The following is a 15,383-nucleotide window of genomic DNA, read 5'->3' as shown; positions in this document are numbered from 1 at the left end:
CTCCATTCAGAGAAAAAAAGCTCCATAGACAGGAGCAACAGACACTGCTTGCTTTGATGCTGTACTAACCAAGACCCAGCTGCTGTGAACTGAAGTGACATCAGTAAGATTATCTTAGTTCACAGCGGCTGGCTCTAACGAGGGCAGTGCCATTGAGAAATGAGGTAACTTTGCTACAGTGGCCGAGATTCATGAGGCACTCACTCACTGTGAACTAAGATAAACTTACTGACATCACCTTGGTTCACAGTAGCTGGGTCTTGCGGAGTGCAGCGTGAGAATCGGCAGTGCTATTGCTCCAGTCTATGGAGCTGTGTTTTCTGAACGGAGCTCCATAGACTGGATGAAAAAGACTGGAATCATCGTGGGACCTCTATTATGGATTACGGCGGAACCTGTGGATTATTAATATTTTTTTTTAATAAATGGATGAAAGAGAGAAATTGTTGGGGATTTTTTTTTTCAAATAAAGATTTTTTCTTCTCTTTTTACTTATTGACTCGAGTATAAGCCTAGGGTGGGAAATGCAGCAGGTACTGGTAAATTTGACCATTATGGTAAGCATTGCCCACTCATCCCCAATCCTGGTATGCACGGTACCCCTTATACCAATCCTGGTATGCATGACACCACTCATCCCAATCCTGGTATGCATGGCCCCCTCATCCCAATCCTGGTATGCATGGCACCCCTCATCCCAATCCTGGTATGCATGGCACCCCTCATCCCAATCCTGGTATGAAAGGCTCCCCTCATCCCAATCCTGGTATACATGGCACCCCTCATCTCTAATCCTGGTATTCATGGCACCCCTCATTCCTAATCCTGGTATGCATCGCACCCCTCATCCCCTAATCCAGGTATGCATGGCACCCCTCATCCCTAACCCTGGTATGCATGTCACCCCTCATCCCCAATCCTGGTATACATAGCACCACTCATCCCAATCCTGGTATGCATGGCACCCCTCATCCCAATCCTGGTATGCATAACCCCCCTATCCTGGTATGCATGGCACCCCTCATCCCAATACTGGTATGCATGGCCCCCCTATCCTGGTATGCATGGTCTCCCATCACTGCACACATTAAAAAAAATAAACATTTCTACTCACCTTCCTTCACTCTACTCCAGCGCTGCGTCCTGTCTGCCAGCAGCTCACCTCCATGACATGACTGCCATGAACCCTCAGACTCCGATGTGAGATGAAGGGATATTCATTCCCCTCCACATTGGGACTATGGTGGTGGAGAGGAGTGAATATCCATGTTCTTTAATAACGGGCACACAGTGTCAGCAGCGCCACAGCTCCCGCTGATGCTCAGTGATCCTACATACCCACTACTAAAGAGAATGAATATTCACCCTTCTCCACACCCATGGGAGTGTAGAAGGGTGAATATTCATACTCTCTAATAGTGGGCACGGAGGATAGCCGATTCGCAGCTGGAGTTGGGACGCTGCTGACACTGTGCGCCCGCTATTAAAGAAAAGAATATTCACTCCTCTCCACTTCCATGGGCGTGGAGAAGGGTGAATATTTATTCTCTTTTATCAGCGGGCACACATGGTAGCTGCAGCAGCGTCTACTGTGTGTGCCCTGCTCCTCCGCCGCCGCAACCCCCCACCACTATCCCCCACCGGAATGTATATACTATATAAAGTATATACCCGAGTATATAAGTCGGCTTATACTCGAGTATATACGGTAAATGAAAAAAACAGTCGGGGGTCCCACCCTATTTTTGATAACCAGTCAAGGTAAAGCAAATAGCTGGAGGTTGGTATTTTCAGACTGGAAAGGCCCATGGATATTTGGGACTCCCCAGCCTAAAAATAGCAGCCCACAGTCACCCCAGAAAAGGCGCATCCATTAGCTCTTTCCCTGGTGCAGTGGCAAGCAGGGTAAATTTTGAGGGTTGATGTCAGCTGTGTAAAGTCCGCTGACATCAAGCCCAGGGGTTAATAAGGAGCGGAGTCTATCAGACACCCCCATTACTAACTCGGCAACTGCATAGTTAAAAAAACACAGGCACACAGTAAAAAAATACTTGAATAATTTGAATAAAGACTCCCCCACACACCCTCATTTACCCATTTATTAATTAAAAATCAATCTAGGACGTTCCGATGGTAAACTAATAATGTAATGTGCCACAATGCCCATTGAATCCAATGGGTTCTCATTGTGAAAAAGTTCTCAGAAGGAGACTTCATAGTTCACTGGCGGTCAGCGGCAGGCTCATGCTCCTGCCTGCCGCTGACCGCAAAAAACCCTATTGAGCCTCGTTTTCTTAGAATGAAAGCTTTATAGGATTACTCGCAGTCAGCGGCATGCAGGAGAATGTGAATTTCCATGCTTGCCGCTGAATGGTAGTGAACTATGGAGTCTTGTTCTGTGAACTTTCTCACAACGAGACTCCATAGGATTTGCTGAACGCCGTGGGACATTTCACTATTGGATTGCCATTAGAACTTCCTGGATTGATTTTTAATTAATAAATGGGTAAATGAGGGAGTGTGGGGTAGTTTTTATTCAAATAAAGTATATTTTACTCTGTGTGTTTTTTAAACTCTTCACTTACCGGGTTAGTAATAGGGGTGTTTGATAGACGCCACTCCGTGACTAACCTCTGGGCTTGATGTCAACTGGCTGCAGTCCGCAGCTGTCTGCTTTACCTGCGCTTGTTACATGCCGCACCAGCCAATCACAGCCATGCCAATAATTGGGGCTGGAAGTGCCCACACCGGAAAAACTTGTTGATTTTCTGTGCTGCAGCCTTTCTACAAGCTTTGTTCGAGCTGCAGAACCCAAAGAGTTACATAGAATCATAGAATCATAGAATCATAGAATGGTAGAGTTGGAAGGGACCTCCTGGGTCATCTGGTCCAACCCCCTGCTCAAAGCAGGATTCACTAGATCATCTCAGACAGATGTCTGTCCAGCCTCTGTTTGAAGACGTCCATTGAAGGGGAACTCACCACCTCTCGTGGCAGCCTGTTCCACTCATTAATCACCCTAACTGTCAAAAAGTTTTTTCTAATATCTAATCTGTGTCTCCTCCCATTTAGTTTCATCCCATTGCTTCTAGTCTTTCCTTGTGCAAATGAGAATAAAGATGATCCTTCTACAATGTGACAGCCCTTGACATATTTGTAGACAGCTATTAAGTCTCCTCTCAGTCTTCTTTTTTGCAAGCTAAACATTCCCAAATCCTGCAACCGTTCCTCATAGGACATGGTTTGCAGACCAGTCACCATTCTGGTCGCTCTTCTCTGAACTTGCTCCAGTTTGTCTATGTCTTTTTTAAAATGTGGTGCCCAAAACTGTACACAGTATTCCAGATGAGGTCTGACCAAAGAGGAGTAAAGACCGATAATGACTTCACGTGATCTAGACTGTATGCTTCTGTTAATACATCCCAGAATTGTATTTGCCTTTTTTGCTGCTGCATCACACTGTTGACTCATGTTCAGTCTATGATCTATTAGTATACCTAAGTCTTTTTCACATGTACTGTTGCTTAGCTCTATTCCTCCCATTCTGTATATGCTTTTTTCATTTTTATTGCCCAGATGTAGTACTTTGCATGGACTCCTAACTTTACCGTTCGGATTCGCCTATGACTAACCATAACGTTTTAATTTTTCAAATCGATGGAGCTGTGTTGTTATATGATGTTTTATTGATACTATTTTGTTATTATTTTTTTAGATGTGACATTTTGATCGCTTGTTAGAGCATTTTTTGAGGTATTGCAGCGACCCAAAAAATGTAATTTAGAATGTTTTGAAATTTTTACATTTACCGTGTTTACCGATCAGGTTAATTATTTTTATATTTTGATCGATCTGACCTTTCTGAACGTAGTGATACCACATATTTGTATTTTTTTTTACATTTTTTTATTATTTGTATCTTTAATGGGGGAAAAGGAGAGAGATTTGAAGTTTATTTTTCCTATTTTTTAAAACTCTTTTTTACTTTTCACTGTACTTGTTAGTCCCTTTAAGGGACTTTAACGTACGATCGTTTAATCACTTGGGCTATATACAGAAATGAAACAGCATTACTGTATTAATAAAAAATCCCAGTCTCATTTGAAGACTGGCCACAGGGTGTTAAGGGGACGGTTGCAAACAACTTTATTATAATGGAACGCAACCGAACCCGGGGTCCGCGATGCAGCCTGGTGGACTGCGGTCGAACACCTTCCGGGTGAGAAGGAAACAACCAACTTAAATAGCAATCCCCTCCGTGTTACAGCACACCGGAACGGGAATAGGGATTCGCACTATCTCCGTTAACTGCACAAGAGATGTGCGATAAATAATATATCTGTAGTCCTGTTGTAGCACAGGGACTACACTGTTGGTGCTAGGATGCGTGTGTGACTCACGCCAGCGAATACGTGCCCCCAGCTGGCATGCTACCGGACTGAGGAGTATCTCTCCACGTGGCATACAGGTGGTACCGGGAATAGGGCATCTGCAGACTGCTCGGGGTGTAAGGCGACCCCTTTGTCAGAGCCAGACTGTCAGATGAAGCTACCTGCCTATTTCATCTTGCCTGCTTATTTCCACTACACCTGCCTGCCAGAAACTAAAGCACATGTGGAGCCCAAGAGACCAAGCGTCCACACAACACCATCACAGCTCAAAGATCAGAGCGCGCCGCCTTGTTTGTGGGCGGGCTATTTAAAGATTAAGCCCTGCCCACTGTCGCACCATTGGAGACGTCACTCATGACCAATCAGGCGGTGCCAGGTCACTGGATCAACTGACTCCCAAACCACCAATCACGGTCCGCCATGTCACGGGCATTCTTAGTGCGATGCATCCTGGACTTAGGCTGCAATAGCCCTGTCTCCCTCCGCAACCTATGCTTCATGTTGCTAGGCACAAATACCCAAGAGACAACCTGTACATCTTGTGCACCAGGTAGGCGTTGGGACAGATGACGATGCTGAGCAGCATCTGCCCTGGCTGGACCAGAATGGGAGACCACAGAATCCACTGATGATTCTGAACCCATTTCAGATCCAGCAAACACCCAAAGCCTAACACTGGGTGTGTTTCAAGGAAGCTCCATAAAGAGAAGCATAAAGATCTTCAACACACTCCCTGCTTTCAAAGCAATCTATCGGCGAGCTGCTATTGTATTATGGGCATGCCAATGGTTGCATTGACTTAGAAACACCCCTGCCGTCAGTGTTTGACAGCAGCATTTAACAAGATAACAATCATCAATTTATGTCACCCGAGATTATTAAAGCCAGGTCCTGGCTTTAACACACAGCCATTGTCTGCAGAGTTTGGGGTGAACTCACCCCCCGTGAGACCACTCTATAGACCCGCTTCCGACTTGCACCATACATGTACAGCGGATGTCGGTAAGGGGTTAAAAGCCTAATTGGATATGTGGATCCCCAGCTGCTTCTCCTCGCCCACTTTCCTAGAGTGCCAAGTCTCTACCTATATATGTCCATATAGGGAGAGACTTATCAGATGGGGAGAAGCCATCAGGGACCCGCCTGTCTCAATACACTCCAGAATGTTTCCTAGAAAATGGGCATTATGAAATACATATTATTTTGATATCACTATACATGTGACAACTACATGTTATATTAAAGGGGTAAGATGTATTGAGAGAATCTGGTATGTTAGTGTACAAAAGGAATCAATGAAGTTAAATTGTATTGCTTTCACCTAAAGATGTGTCCTTCATTACTTTTTCCCTTTGCTCAACATATATATTTGTAGGGCATGGCTGTACTAAGTTTATAAAAAAAATAAGATTTGGCAATACTCTGTCATGAGATGTCTATACTTTATTTGTGTACGTGTTACCACCTAGTGGTTGTGATGTGGATTGTAGCTTGTCAAGGATTTTGCTAGCAAAATTGCTTTATGAGAGATTGGCATCTTAAATAAAAAAAGTAAGGGTGAATACATATTTTGTAAAACATTTCTAATGTGAACAAATGCTGGTTCCTGAGGCCATATATGTCCTGTCTCAAAAAAATACTCAGAATAATACATTGGAAATAAAAAAAAAAAAATCACTTTAACAAAGTGCCATACCAAAATGTGTGACTTTGTTCTGGATAGAGTAGTTGGATATAGATCATAACAGTTAATGAAGTGAGTTGTTTTAAAGGTGAAGATCTGACCTCTTTTTCACAAGAATATTTGCTAAACTAAGGGTGAAAATAGGCATTTTATCTTAGCGACAGATTGGACATAATGATTTTAGATGTAACTTTTATTGGCCAGTTAAGCATGCAGTAATTGCTTCCTTTCAAGACTTCTTAGGCCTATCAGTCCATGATTGATGGAATGATCTATGGAGCCTTGAAAGCTTGCAATCATTGTATACCAAGCCAAGAAAAGTATATTTTTTTCTGTTCAATTTCCCCTAATATATCTATGTGAAAACTTCTTTCTTGTACTCACTATATTTTTTTATTCTTAAACTATATCCCTGAGTAAGTGATAGACAATTTTTTAAGAGCTACTGCAACCATTGGCAGAAGTCAAAAGGAAAATGATGTGAAAAAATGATTGTTGCTTCAGTAAGTTTGAGATGGCTGTCTAGCCAAAAGTTGGGAATAATTGCATGAACTGGCAAAGTCAAAGCTACTTCTGCTTGCCATTAAATAGTCATTTATTGTTATTATTACCTGCAACAATGTTTTTTGTGACTACTTCTAGCAGCACATATATCTTCATTAATTAAGGACGATTACAGAAATGTTAAAGGCAATCTGTCAGCAGGTTTTTTCTATAGAATCTGAGAACTGCATGAGGTAGAAGTTGAAACAGATTTCAATGTTGTGTCACAAGTCAGGCAGTGTGATCTTGTTTATTTACGATGAAAGTTTTATCACCTGGTGATTATCATTGTCTGGACTATAGCAGCACATGCTTTCTAGTCCGACACCCCCTCCTGTAATAAGCAGCTCACTGTCTATGAACAATGTAAATACAGAGCCTGGTGTGGCTGGGGATTGCTTTCTCAGCTCCACTGCATTCTACATCTGATTGTGTCAGAACCGCTGAACCCAGTAAACCAAGTGATAATTCATTGGATTAAGGTCTTTTTGTCGTCAGCAAAGGAGCTGTCAGTCAAGCAGGAGGAAGCAGTGTCGAGTGGGAAATAGAGCTGGAGTGACAGAGGCTGAGCTGTACAGCTTCATTTTCATATCAATATAAACACTAATTTCTCAGTAATGGAGGGACGGACTGGCCATGTAAAGGTATTGCTGGACTTGTCATTGAAAGAGCTACATGCACATATCAAGAGATTAGGGTGTGAAATCCTGCTGACATATTCAATTTAAGCTTTATATAAATAAATCTGTTACATACCTTTGAAGGGGCTCTGGGAACATAAATTATTATTAAAAGGCTTGTATAAACCGTGACAGGTTTCAAGCTATTTTTTTTTTTTTGCTATTTTTTTTTATTTTGTAAAATTTAAACTATGTTTTTCAAGTCCTTTAGAGAAACACTTATGAGAAATAATGTCATACTTGGAGTATGCCACAAATTGAAAGAAAATGTATACAGCATATGTATGCTTTTCAATAACTTTCCATAACTCATGAACATAAGATCTTTGCTTTATCTTCAATGTCAATCTACTTCCATAATACATGACATTTTGTACCTTCGAAATAAAGAGAAGGATGCAAGAACTGGTGCCTTAGTATAAGACACAAGTACTGCCTTTGAGGTGAAATGTCATGACCTTGATAATGAAAATAAAGCAGTAAACCAATTAACTTAGCAGGTCTATGGCTGATAACTTGGGCGGCTTTGAAATTGGGTGACGGGAATGAGAGACAACAAAAAAGCTAATTTGCTGAAGTACCTTTATTAAGCCTTCTGTTCACCTCACCAAATCCAGATACACTTGAAAAGGGAAGATTAATGCAGCAGATTTTCAATTCTGTGTCATTTTTGTGTGGCTCTGGAAGGCCAGAAATCATTTAACGCAAATTGTTTTGCTGTATCACACTTGAACTCAGCGACCGCCACTTATACAATAAGAGTAGCCATCTAAAACGTTACCTGTAAATGGATTTACCGCCTGCTCTAGGAGAGGGAAAAAAATTGTGCAAAATGAAATTGCTTTACTGCGTTAGAGGCAATATGTCTAAGATAATATGTGACAAAGGGGTCAAACTTTAGGTTTTGTTTGCAAAACTTTGGAGGCGGGTCAATCAGCTGGGTCATGTATCTGCCAGAGCTGCGGTATTCGGAAAGGTAGCAGTTTAGCATTTAAACCATAAAACACATAACTCGGCTGATGTTCAATATTCAGTCTTTGTGAATGATGCTGCATGGAAGGAAATGGGGAATAAAAGGAAATAACAGCTAATAGAAAAGAAATATTCCCATCATATATCATCTCATTTGTTAGCATTTTCTTATAAAAATCCTGACAACACAATGCAGCAAGAAAGAAAGATAAATCGTAAAAATAAACAGAGGCAATCTAGCAGCTTCAGGCATCTTATCGTCACCGAAAATAAATATGGACGATCTGTCAGCTTCAGACATTTTTTAACCTTTGGCTGCAAATATTCTACTTCTCATATGTATTCTCTAAGCTCCAGCATCTCTACACAGTGTTTCACTCTGTCACACCAGCAGTCCACCAGACATCTGCTCACCTATTTCCTCATTCTACTGTGGAGAATGCATAAAATAAGAATGACTTCAGTGTGGAATACAAAGGATGAGCTTTTCATTCACAATTCATTTAGACCAACCTGATAGTTCACATCCGAGAAGTTCCATCCTTAGAGTACAATGGCGTCTGCACACTTGAGGATACAGCCGAATGTATTGGGCTTCAATTGGTGGCGTGAAGGAATTGGCATAGGGTGTGTTGTTGTCGACATTTCCTCTAAATACCTATATTACAATATAAAGGACATAGAGCACAGTTTAGACCCGGAATTTGCCCTTTTTCAAGATCTTTACTTTCATTTATCATATGTACATTTGTTTTACTGTTCAATTACTTTCCTCTTACCTGTCAATAACCCTTTATGACCTTTTAAAGTATTAAAGACTCTTCCCACTAACAAGGAAAATTACAGAAATTATCAGGACCAAGCTTAAAGAGTTACAACAGCCTTTTAAAATTGATGGGCTATCCTCAGGAGAAACCATAAATATTAGATCAGGGGCGGTTCAACTCTTGGCGTCCACTTAATGCAGATACCACTTAATTGCTTTCATTAACTTGCACAACGCAGCCTTTTTCATTGTAGTATTGGTAGTAAAGTGAATTTGGTCAGAGCTGAAATTGAGAGCAAAAAGCTACAAAAATGATGGCGTTATGCAGGAATAGTCAATAAGAAGGCTTTACCTTTCACCAGAGCATTGCAGCCCCATAAACAGCTGATTGGGACGGTGACAATACAAGCGGTATCCTACTGATTAAACATTTCTGATCTATCCTAAGAAGAGAGCATAAATTCTAAAAACCTTAATAATCCCTTTATAGGGATCATGCCAGCATGATTTTGCAATGTAAAGTAAAGCTTTGGCTGTAATGGTGCTGTAATACTGATTAAACTAGGTCCTTTGGTGGAGAAATTCACTTTGTTGTTATTCTTTAATCACTATTTGATATTTTCTGCTAAATAGATTTCAGTGCACAGGGGCTGAACTGTGCAGTGGGTTTTCTCCTCACTGTCTGTGATTCCAAGACCCTTCGTCTTTGAATGACATGTCACTGTTGAGACTTCAAACAGAGGAGGCAGTGACCTGTCATTCAAACACCAGTGGCAGCTGGAGGGGCTGCGGAATCACAGACAGGGAGAAGACCCAGTGCACAGTCAGGCCCCTGTGCACCAAAATCTAATTAGCAGAAAATTTCAAATGGTGGTTAAAGAAGAACAACAAAGCGGATTTCTTAGCCAACTATATCAATGTAAACAGTATTAAATCATTACAGTCGTGTCTTTACTTTTCATTACAAAATTGAGCTGACAGGTTCTCTTTAAAGAGAACCTGTCAGCAGGATTTTTCTAAGTAAAGTACACATATGGCCATATTGACACTGTGACACTGATTAAAACAATACCAGTGGTGAAGAAATCCATTTTGTGGATTTTGTGTAATCAGGGTTTGAAGTTTTCATATAATCATAGCTTCCTACATCAGTGCATGACTGTGGGACAGGACTATGATTAGGGTTTTAGTACTGCCACGGCTCCTCCACTGCTCCAGTTGCCGTTATCATCCTTGTGGTATAAACTTCGCGCTGGTGTCATCCTAATCGAGGGCAGACTTACGCACATTGATGTCCTGGCAGTATTCAGGAAAATGGTGCCGGTGGCAGCGCATGCGCAGACTTAGATCTCGGCTCAATGATGCGCTGAGATCTCAATCTGAGCAAGCACCACCCCCAGCGCCATTTTACTGAAGATCGCCGGGAGGTCAATTTGCGCTTTTGCTGCCCATGGCTAGAATGGAACCGGCACAAAGTTTAAACCAAAAGAATAATAAAACAACAGAAGCAGCAGAGGGGCTGTGACAGAGCTGAAGACCCTACTCACGGTCCTGCCCCACAGTCTCTTCCCGATACATGAAGCTATAATCATAAGAAAACTTCAAAACCCTGATTATACAAAATCCACAAAACGGATTTTTTCTCCACAGGTATCATTTTAACCAGTATCACAGTGCCAACATAGCCATTTGTGTACATTACTTAGTAAAATCCTGCTGACAGGTTCCAGCCTCATACAGAGAATTAATGTCCATGTGTCCTAATAGAGTGAGGATGTTGAAAGAAAAGATCATAGAAGGGGTGTCTACTTCTATTTAAAGAATCACTCCCATTAAAATTTTTATCCTCTTAATATATTGCAATCATCATATTAAATAGCACTGTGTACTTACAATTGCTAATTTCTCCTTTCAACCCAGCTAATTATTTTCTCTTCTCTATGAAAAAACAATAAGTGTCTTGTCCCTGAAGAAATCATTCTCTTTTTCAACACCCGATGCAACTGCTCCGCTCCTCCCCCACCATTGACTTTTGCTGTGACTTATGAGTCATACAGTGAAAATTGACCTCCTGTTTCTACATAGAGCTTAAAAGGATTCAGTTAGTCAGTTTTTAATCACTTGATGTCATAGACCTAATGGAAAACAGAAGAATTAGCTGGGTAGAAAGGCTGGTGCAGATGTTTGAAGCCTGGGAAGGGGGTAATACCCATGGAGCTTCCAAGGCTACTAATATCAGCCCCAAGCTCAATACCTAGCCTTTTCTAGCTATTAAAATGGGGGATCAAAAAAAAAAAATGACATGGGGTCCCCCTATTTTAATAGCTAGCAAAGGCTAGGCAGACAGCTGGGGGCTGATATTAATAGCCCAGGAAGGGTGCCATGAATATTGGCCCCCTCCCAGGCTAGAAACACCAGCCTTCAGCCTCCCCAGAAATGGCGCATCCATACGATATGCCAATTCTGGCACTTAGCCTCGCTCTTCCCACTGCCCTGTAGCGGTGGCAGTGGGGTAATAGGGCTTTGGTTGATGTCAGCTTATAATGCCAGCTGACATCAAGCCCAGGTTAGTAATGTACAGTGGGAAGAGCGAGGCTAAGTGCCAGAATTGGCACATCCTATGGATGCCCCATTTCTGGGGCGGCTGAGGGCTCGTGTTTCTAGCCTGGGAGGGGGCCAACATTCATGGCATGGGGAACCCCACGCCAATTTTTTTTTTATAAATCCTTTATTTTAAAACTAAATGACAAGTACAGTAACCAGCACTGTCACTGTACTTATTCTATATGTGACTGACATGTTTCTATCTATCTAATCTATGTGTGATGCTCTATTCTTTCTGTTCTAAATTGTCGGGTACGATGTTATAACTGAATGCAGCTGCTGAATTGCCGGCTTTTTTAAAGAGACGGGTGCGTGAAAATCGGAGGGCACTAGTGTGTTCCGAGTGCCCTGCTATGTTTTTCATGCACCCTCCTATATACCCTGCCTTCCTGGCTGCATATATATTCTGCCTGCCTGCCTGACATGTTTCATTGCTTCCAGGGGTCTTCCCCATGCTGTCCCCATGTCATTTGAGCACTGTTCCCATCGATTTGGGTAATTTTTGACCTTCTGCAGACCGCCGGGGGGGACCGCCAGAAAAATGCTTGAGTTTCCCATAGACTTGCTTGGGTCGAGGACCCGAGTATTCTAATGTGCTCGGCCCGAGCTTCGAGCACCCGAGCATTTTAGTGCTCGCTCATCACTAGAGATGAGCGTTGTTCTACTCGAACTGTTCGCCAATCTCAAATTCGAGCTGTTTTGGGCGGTGTTCGAGCCGGTCGGCGAACACGAACAATTTGAGAAAAATTCGGCTGTTCGAGGTTATGTTCGATAACTGTTCGTGCACCAAAATCATAACTGGATTTTTTCTCAGTAATGATGAAAATTAATGTTAATACGCAGTTTGAGTGTACAGCGGGGCGGGGGGAGGGGCAGGGGATGGATCTCTGCAGGAACAATGAAGATCTCCATTTTTTTTTCTCTTTCCCGCATTTGCAGTGGGGAGGTGCAATCTGTCAGCCTATCAGCAGCGCACACACGGAGCGAAGTGCTTTTTTTCACACAAGCAAGGGCATGTGTGATTGGCAGTGTATGTCACATGTCCTTGCCCTATAAGACCAAGCCATTTTCCCCGTCGCCACCATTTTCTCACTGCTGCAGCTGCGTGTTAGACGGCACCGCTGTTGCTGTGTGCGCTATACCTTGTTAATTTCAAGCCAATTTTCGCACAAATATACAGATAGCTTGGGAGTAGGGAATAGTTGTGATTGCAGTCCTTTTAAGGACTAGGTTACAGCATTTCCTACGACTTTTATCAGGCAGGTCTGTGCTCTTAAATAGATAGATTGTGGGAGTAAAGACTAATTGTAATTGGAGTCCTTTTCAGGACTAGGTTACATCAGTTCCTATCAGTTTTTGCCAGGCAGGTCTGTGCCAGTGCTGTGCAAGTTTTTTTCACAGCATTTGGCTGAATCTAGCAAAGCTAATCCTTTTTGGCCTATTGCAGAGTGTGTTAGTCAGTGGAGTAGCCTATCTGTGTTGCAAGATATACCACCTGTGTATAGAATACCAATTTTTTTACTGCACCTAGTGAAGTAAAATCTTTTGGGCATAGCATCATTCTATTAGTCCATCTATACTGACCTCCATCAGGTTGCAAACTGAATATAATTTTTTTCTGCATCTAGTTCTGAAAAAATATTTGGGCTTCTAGCAGTGTGTGGGACTTGGTCTATTAGTCCATCTATACTGACCTCCAGCAGGTTGCAAATTAAAAATAATTTTTTTCTTCATTTAGCTCTGAAAAAATATTTGGGCTTCTAGCAGTGTGTGGGACTTGTTCTATTAGTCCTTCTATACTGACCTCCAGCAGGTTGCAAATTGAATATAATTTTTTTCTGCATCTAGCTCTGAAAAAATATTTGGGCTTCTAGCAGTGTGTGGGACTTGGTCTATTAGTCCATCTATACTGACCTCCATCAGGTTGCAAATTAAAAATAATTTTTTTCTTCATTTATCTCTGAAAAAATATTTGGGCTTCTAGCAGCGTGTGGGACTTGTTCTATTAGTCCATCTATACTGACCTCCATCAGGTTGCAAATTAAAAATAATTTTTTTCTGCATCTAGCTCTGAAAAAATATTTGGGCTTCTAGCAGTGTGTGGGACTTGGTCTATTAGTCCATCTATACTGACCTCCATCAGGTTGCAAATTAAAAATAATTTTTTTCTGCATCTAGCTCTGAAAAAATATTTGGGCTTCTAGCAGTGTGTGGGACTTGGTCTATTAGTCCATCTATACTGACCTCCATCAGGTTGCAAATTGAATAAAAAAATTTTCTGCATCTAGCTCTGAAAAAATATTTGGGCTTCTAGCGGTGTGTGGGACTTGGTCTATTAGTCCATCTATACTGACCTCCATCAGGTTGCAAATTAAAAATAATTTTTTTCTGCATCTAGCTCTGAAAAAATATTTGGGCTTCTAGCAGTGTGTGGGACTTGGTCTATTAGTCCATCTATACTGACCTCCATCAGGTTGCAAATTAAAAATAATTTTTTTCTTCATTTAGCTCTGAAAAAATATTTGGGCTTCTAGCAGTGTGTGGGACTTGGTCTATTAGTCCATCTATACTGACCTCCATCAGGTTGCAAATTAAAAATAATTTTTTTCTGCATCTAGCTCTGAAAAAATATTTGGGCTTCTAGCAGTGTGTGGGACGTGGTCTATTAGTCCATCTATACTGACCTCCATCAGGTTGCAAATTAAAAATAATTTTTTTCTTCATTTAGCTCTGAAAAAATATTTGGGCTTCTAGCAGTGTGTGGGACTTGGTCTATTAGTCCATCTATACTGACCTCCATCAGGTTGCAAATTAAAAATAATTTTTTTCTGCATCTAACCCAGCCAATAGTTTTGGCCTAATACCACAGTTTGGCCACTCAGCTCTGCTCGGTTACCATCCATTGTTTTTTTGTGCAAACAACTCCAGAGTTGTGAATTAGTTAACCACCAAAATGAGTGGAAAAAGGCCTGCTGCTGGTGGAAAGGGGAATAGGCGTGTTGGGAAGGGGAAAAAAGGTTGTGTCCGTGGGGTAGGTGCAGAAGAAAGACCATCTTCCAGCCAAACTAAAATGTCTACTTCTTTTAGCGGACAATGTGATAAGATCCCTTTCTTACGGCCACGCCAATCGCTACAAATTCCAGATGGGGCACAAAAACAGCAGGTGCTTCAACGGATATCAAGTGCTCCTTTAAGTGGGCTCTCCTCCACATCAACTTCAACATCACAAATACTCCAGTCCTCAAAGGTGTCACCCAAATCGCACTTGCTTCCTCACAGCTCCCAAATCTCCAGCTGCCCGTCTGAGTATGAGGTAGAACAGATGGTTGAGTCTGCAGAGCTGTTTACTCATACTATAGCCTGGGAATCAGAGGTCGACTCCAGCGCTTCTGTGAATCCAGACGAGGAAATGATCTGCACTGATGCCCAGAATCTTTATGAGTCGGATCCAGGACCAGACGCAGAAGGTTCTGACCATAATGTAGACCCTCATTCCCAAACTGTAACTCCTGTTGGTGGAGACAATGAGGAAGACGATGATAAGACTCAAATACCTGATTGGAGCGACAACTTTAGTTTTTTGTCAGGGCAGGAACAGGTTGGCTCTGAGGACGACGGGTGTGATAACGCACAGGGTGATGATGATGAGGTCGGAGATCCCACTTACTGTCAACCCACAGTCAGCCAAGAGATGAGGTCAGCAGAGGAGGTGGAGGAAGATGCTAGTGACGACGAGGTCAGGT

The 15,383-nt window shown here is 42.0% G+C and overlaps 1 protein-coding gene across 2 annotated transcripts in view; it reads right to left on the bottom strand.

The window, feature by feature from the left end:
• Positions 1-15,383, bottom strand: part of EDIL3 (EGF like repeats and discoidin domains 3) — a 1,054,696-nt gene that overhangs the window by 196,005 nt on the left and 843,308 nt on the right. For both annotated transcript variants that reach the window (XM_073678987.1, XM_073678994.1), the window contains one exon: positions 8,784-8,928. In XM_073678987.1, coding sequence (XP_073535088.1) covers positions 8,784-8,928 — 145 coding nt within the window. The remainder of the gene's footprint in view (positions 1-8,783; positions 8,929-15,383) is intronic.

The sequence above is a fragment of the Phyllobates terribilis genome, unplaced genomic scaffold, assembly GCF_046119375.1.
Source record: "Phyllobates terribilis strain yellow unplaced genomic scaffold, ASM4611937v1 Scaffold_1__5_contigs__length_1240528914, whole genome shotgun sequence".
Lineage (NCBI taxonomy): Eukaryota > Metazoa > Chordata > Amphibia > Anura > Dendrobatidae > Phyllobates > Phyllobates terribilis.
This window is presented reverse-complemented; position numbering and strand designations above follow the sequence as displayed.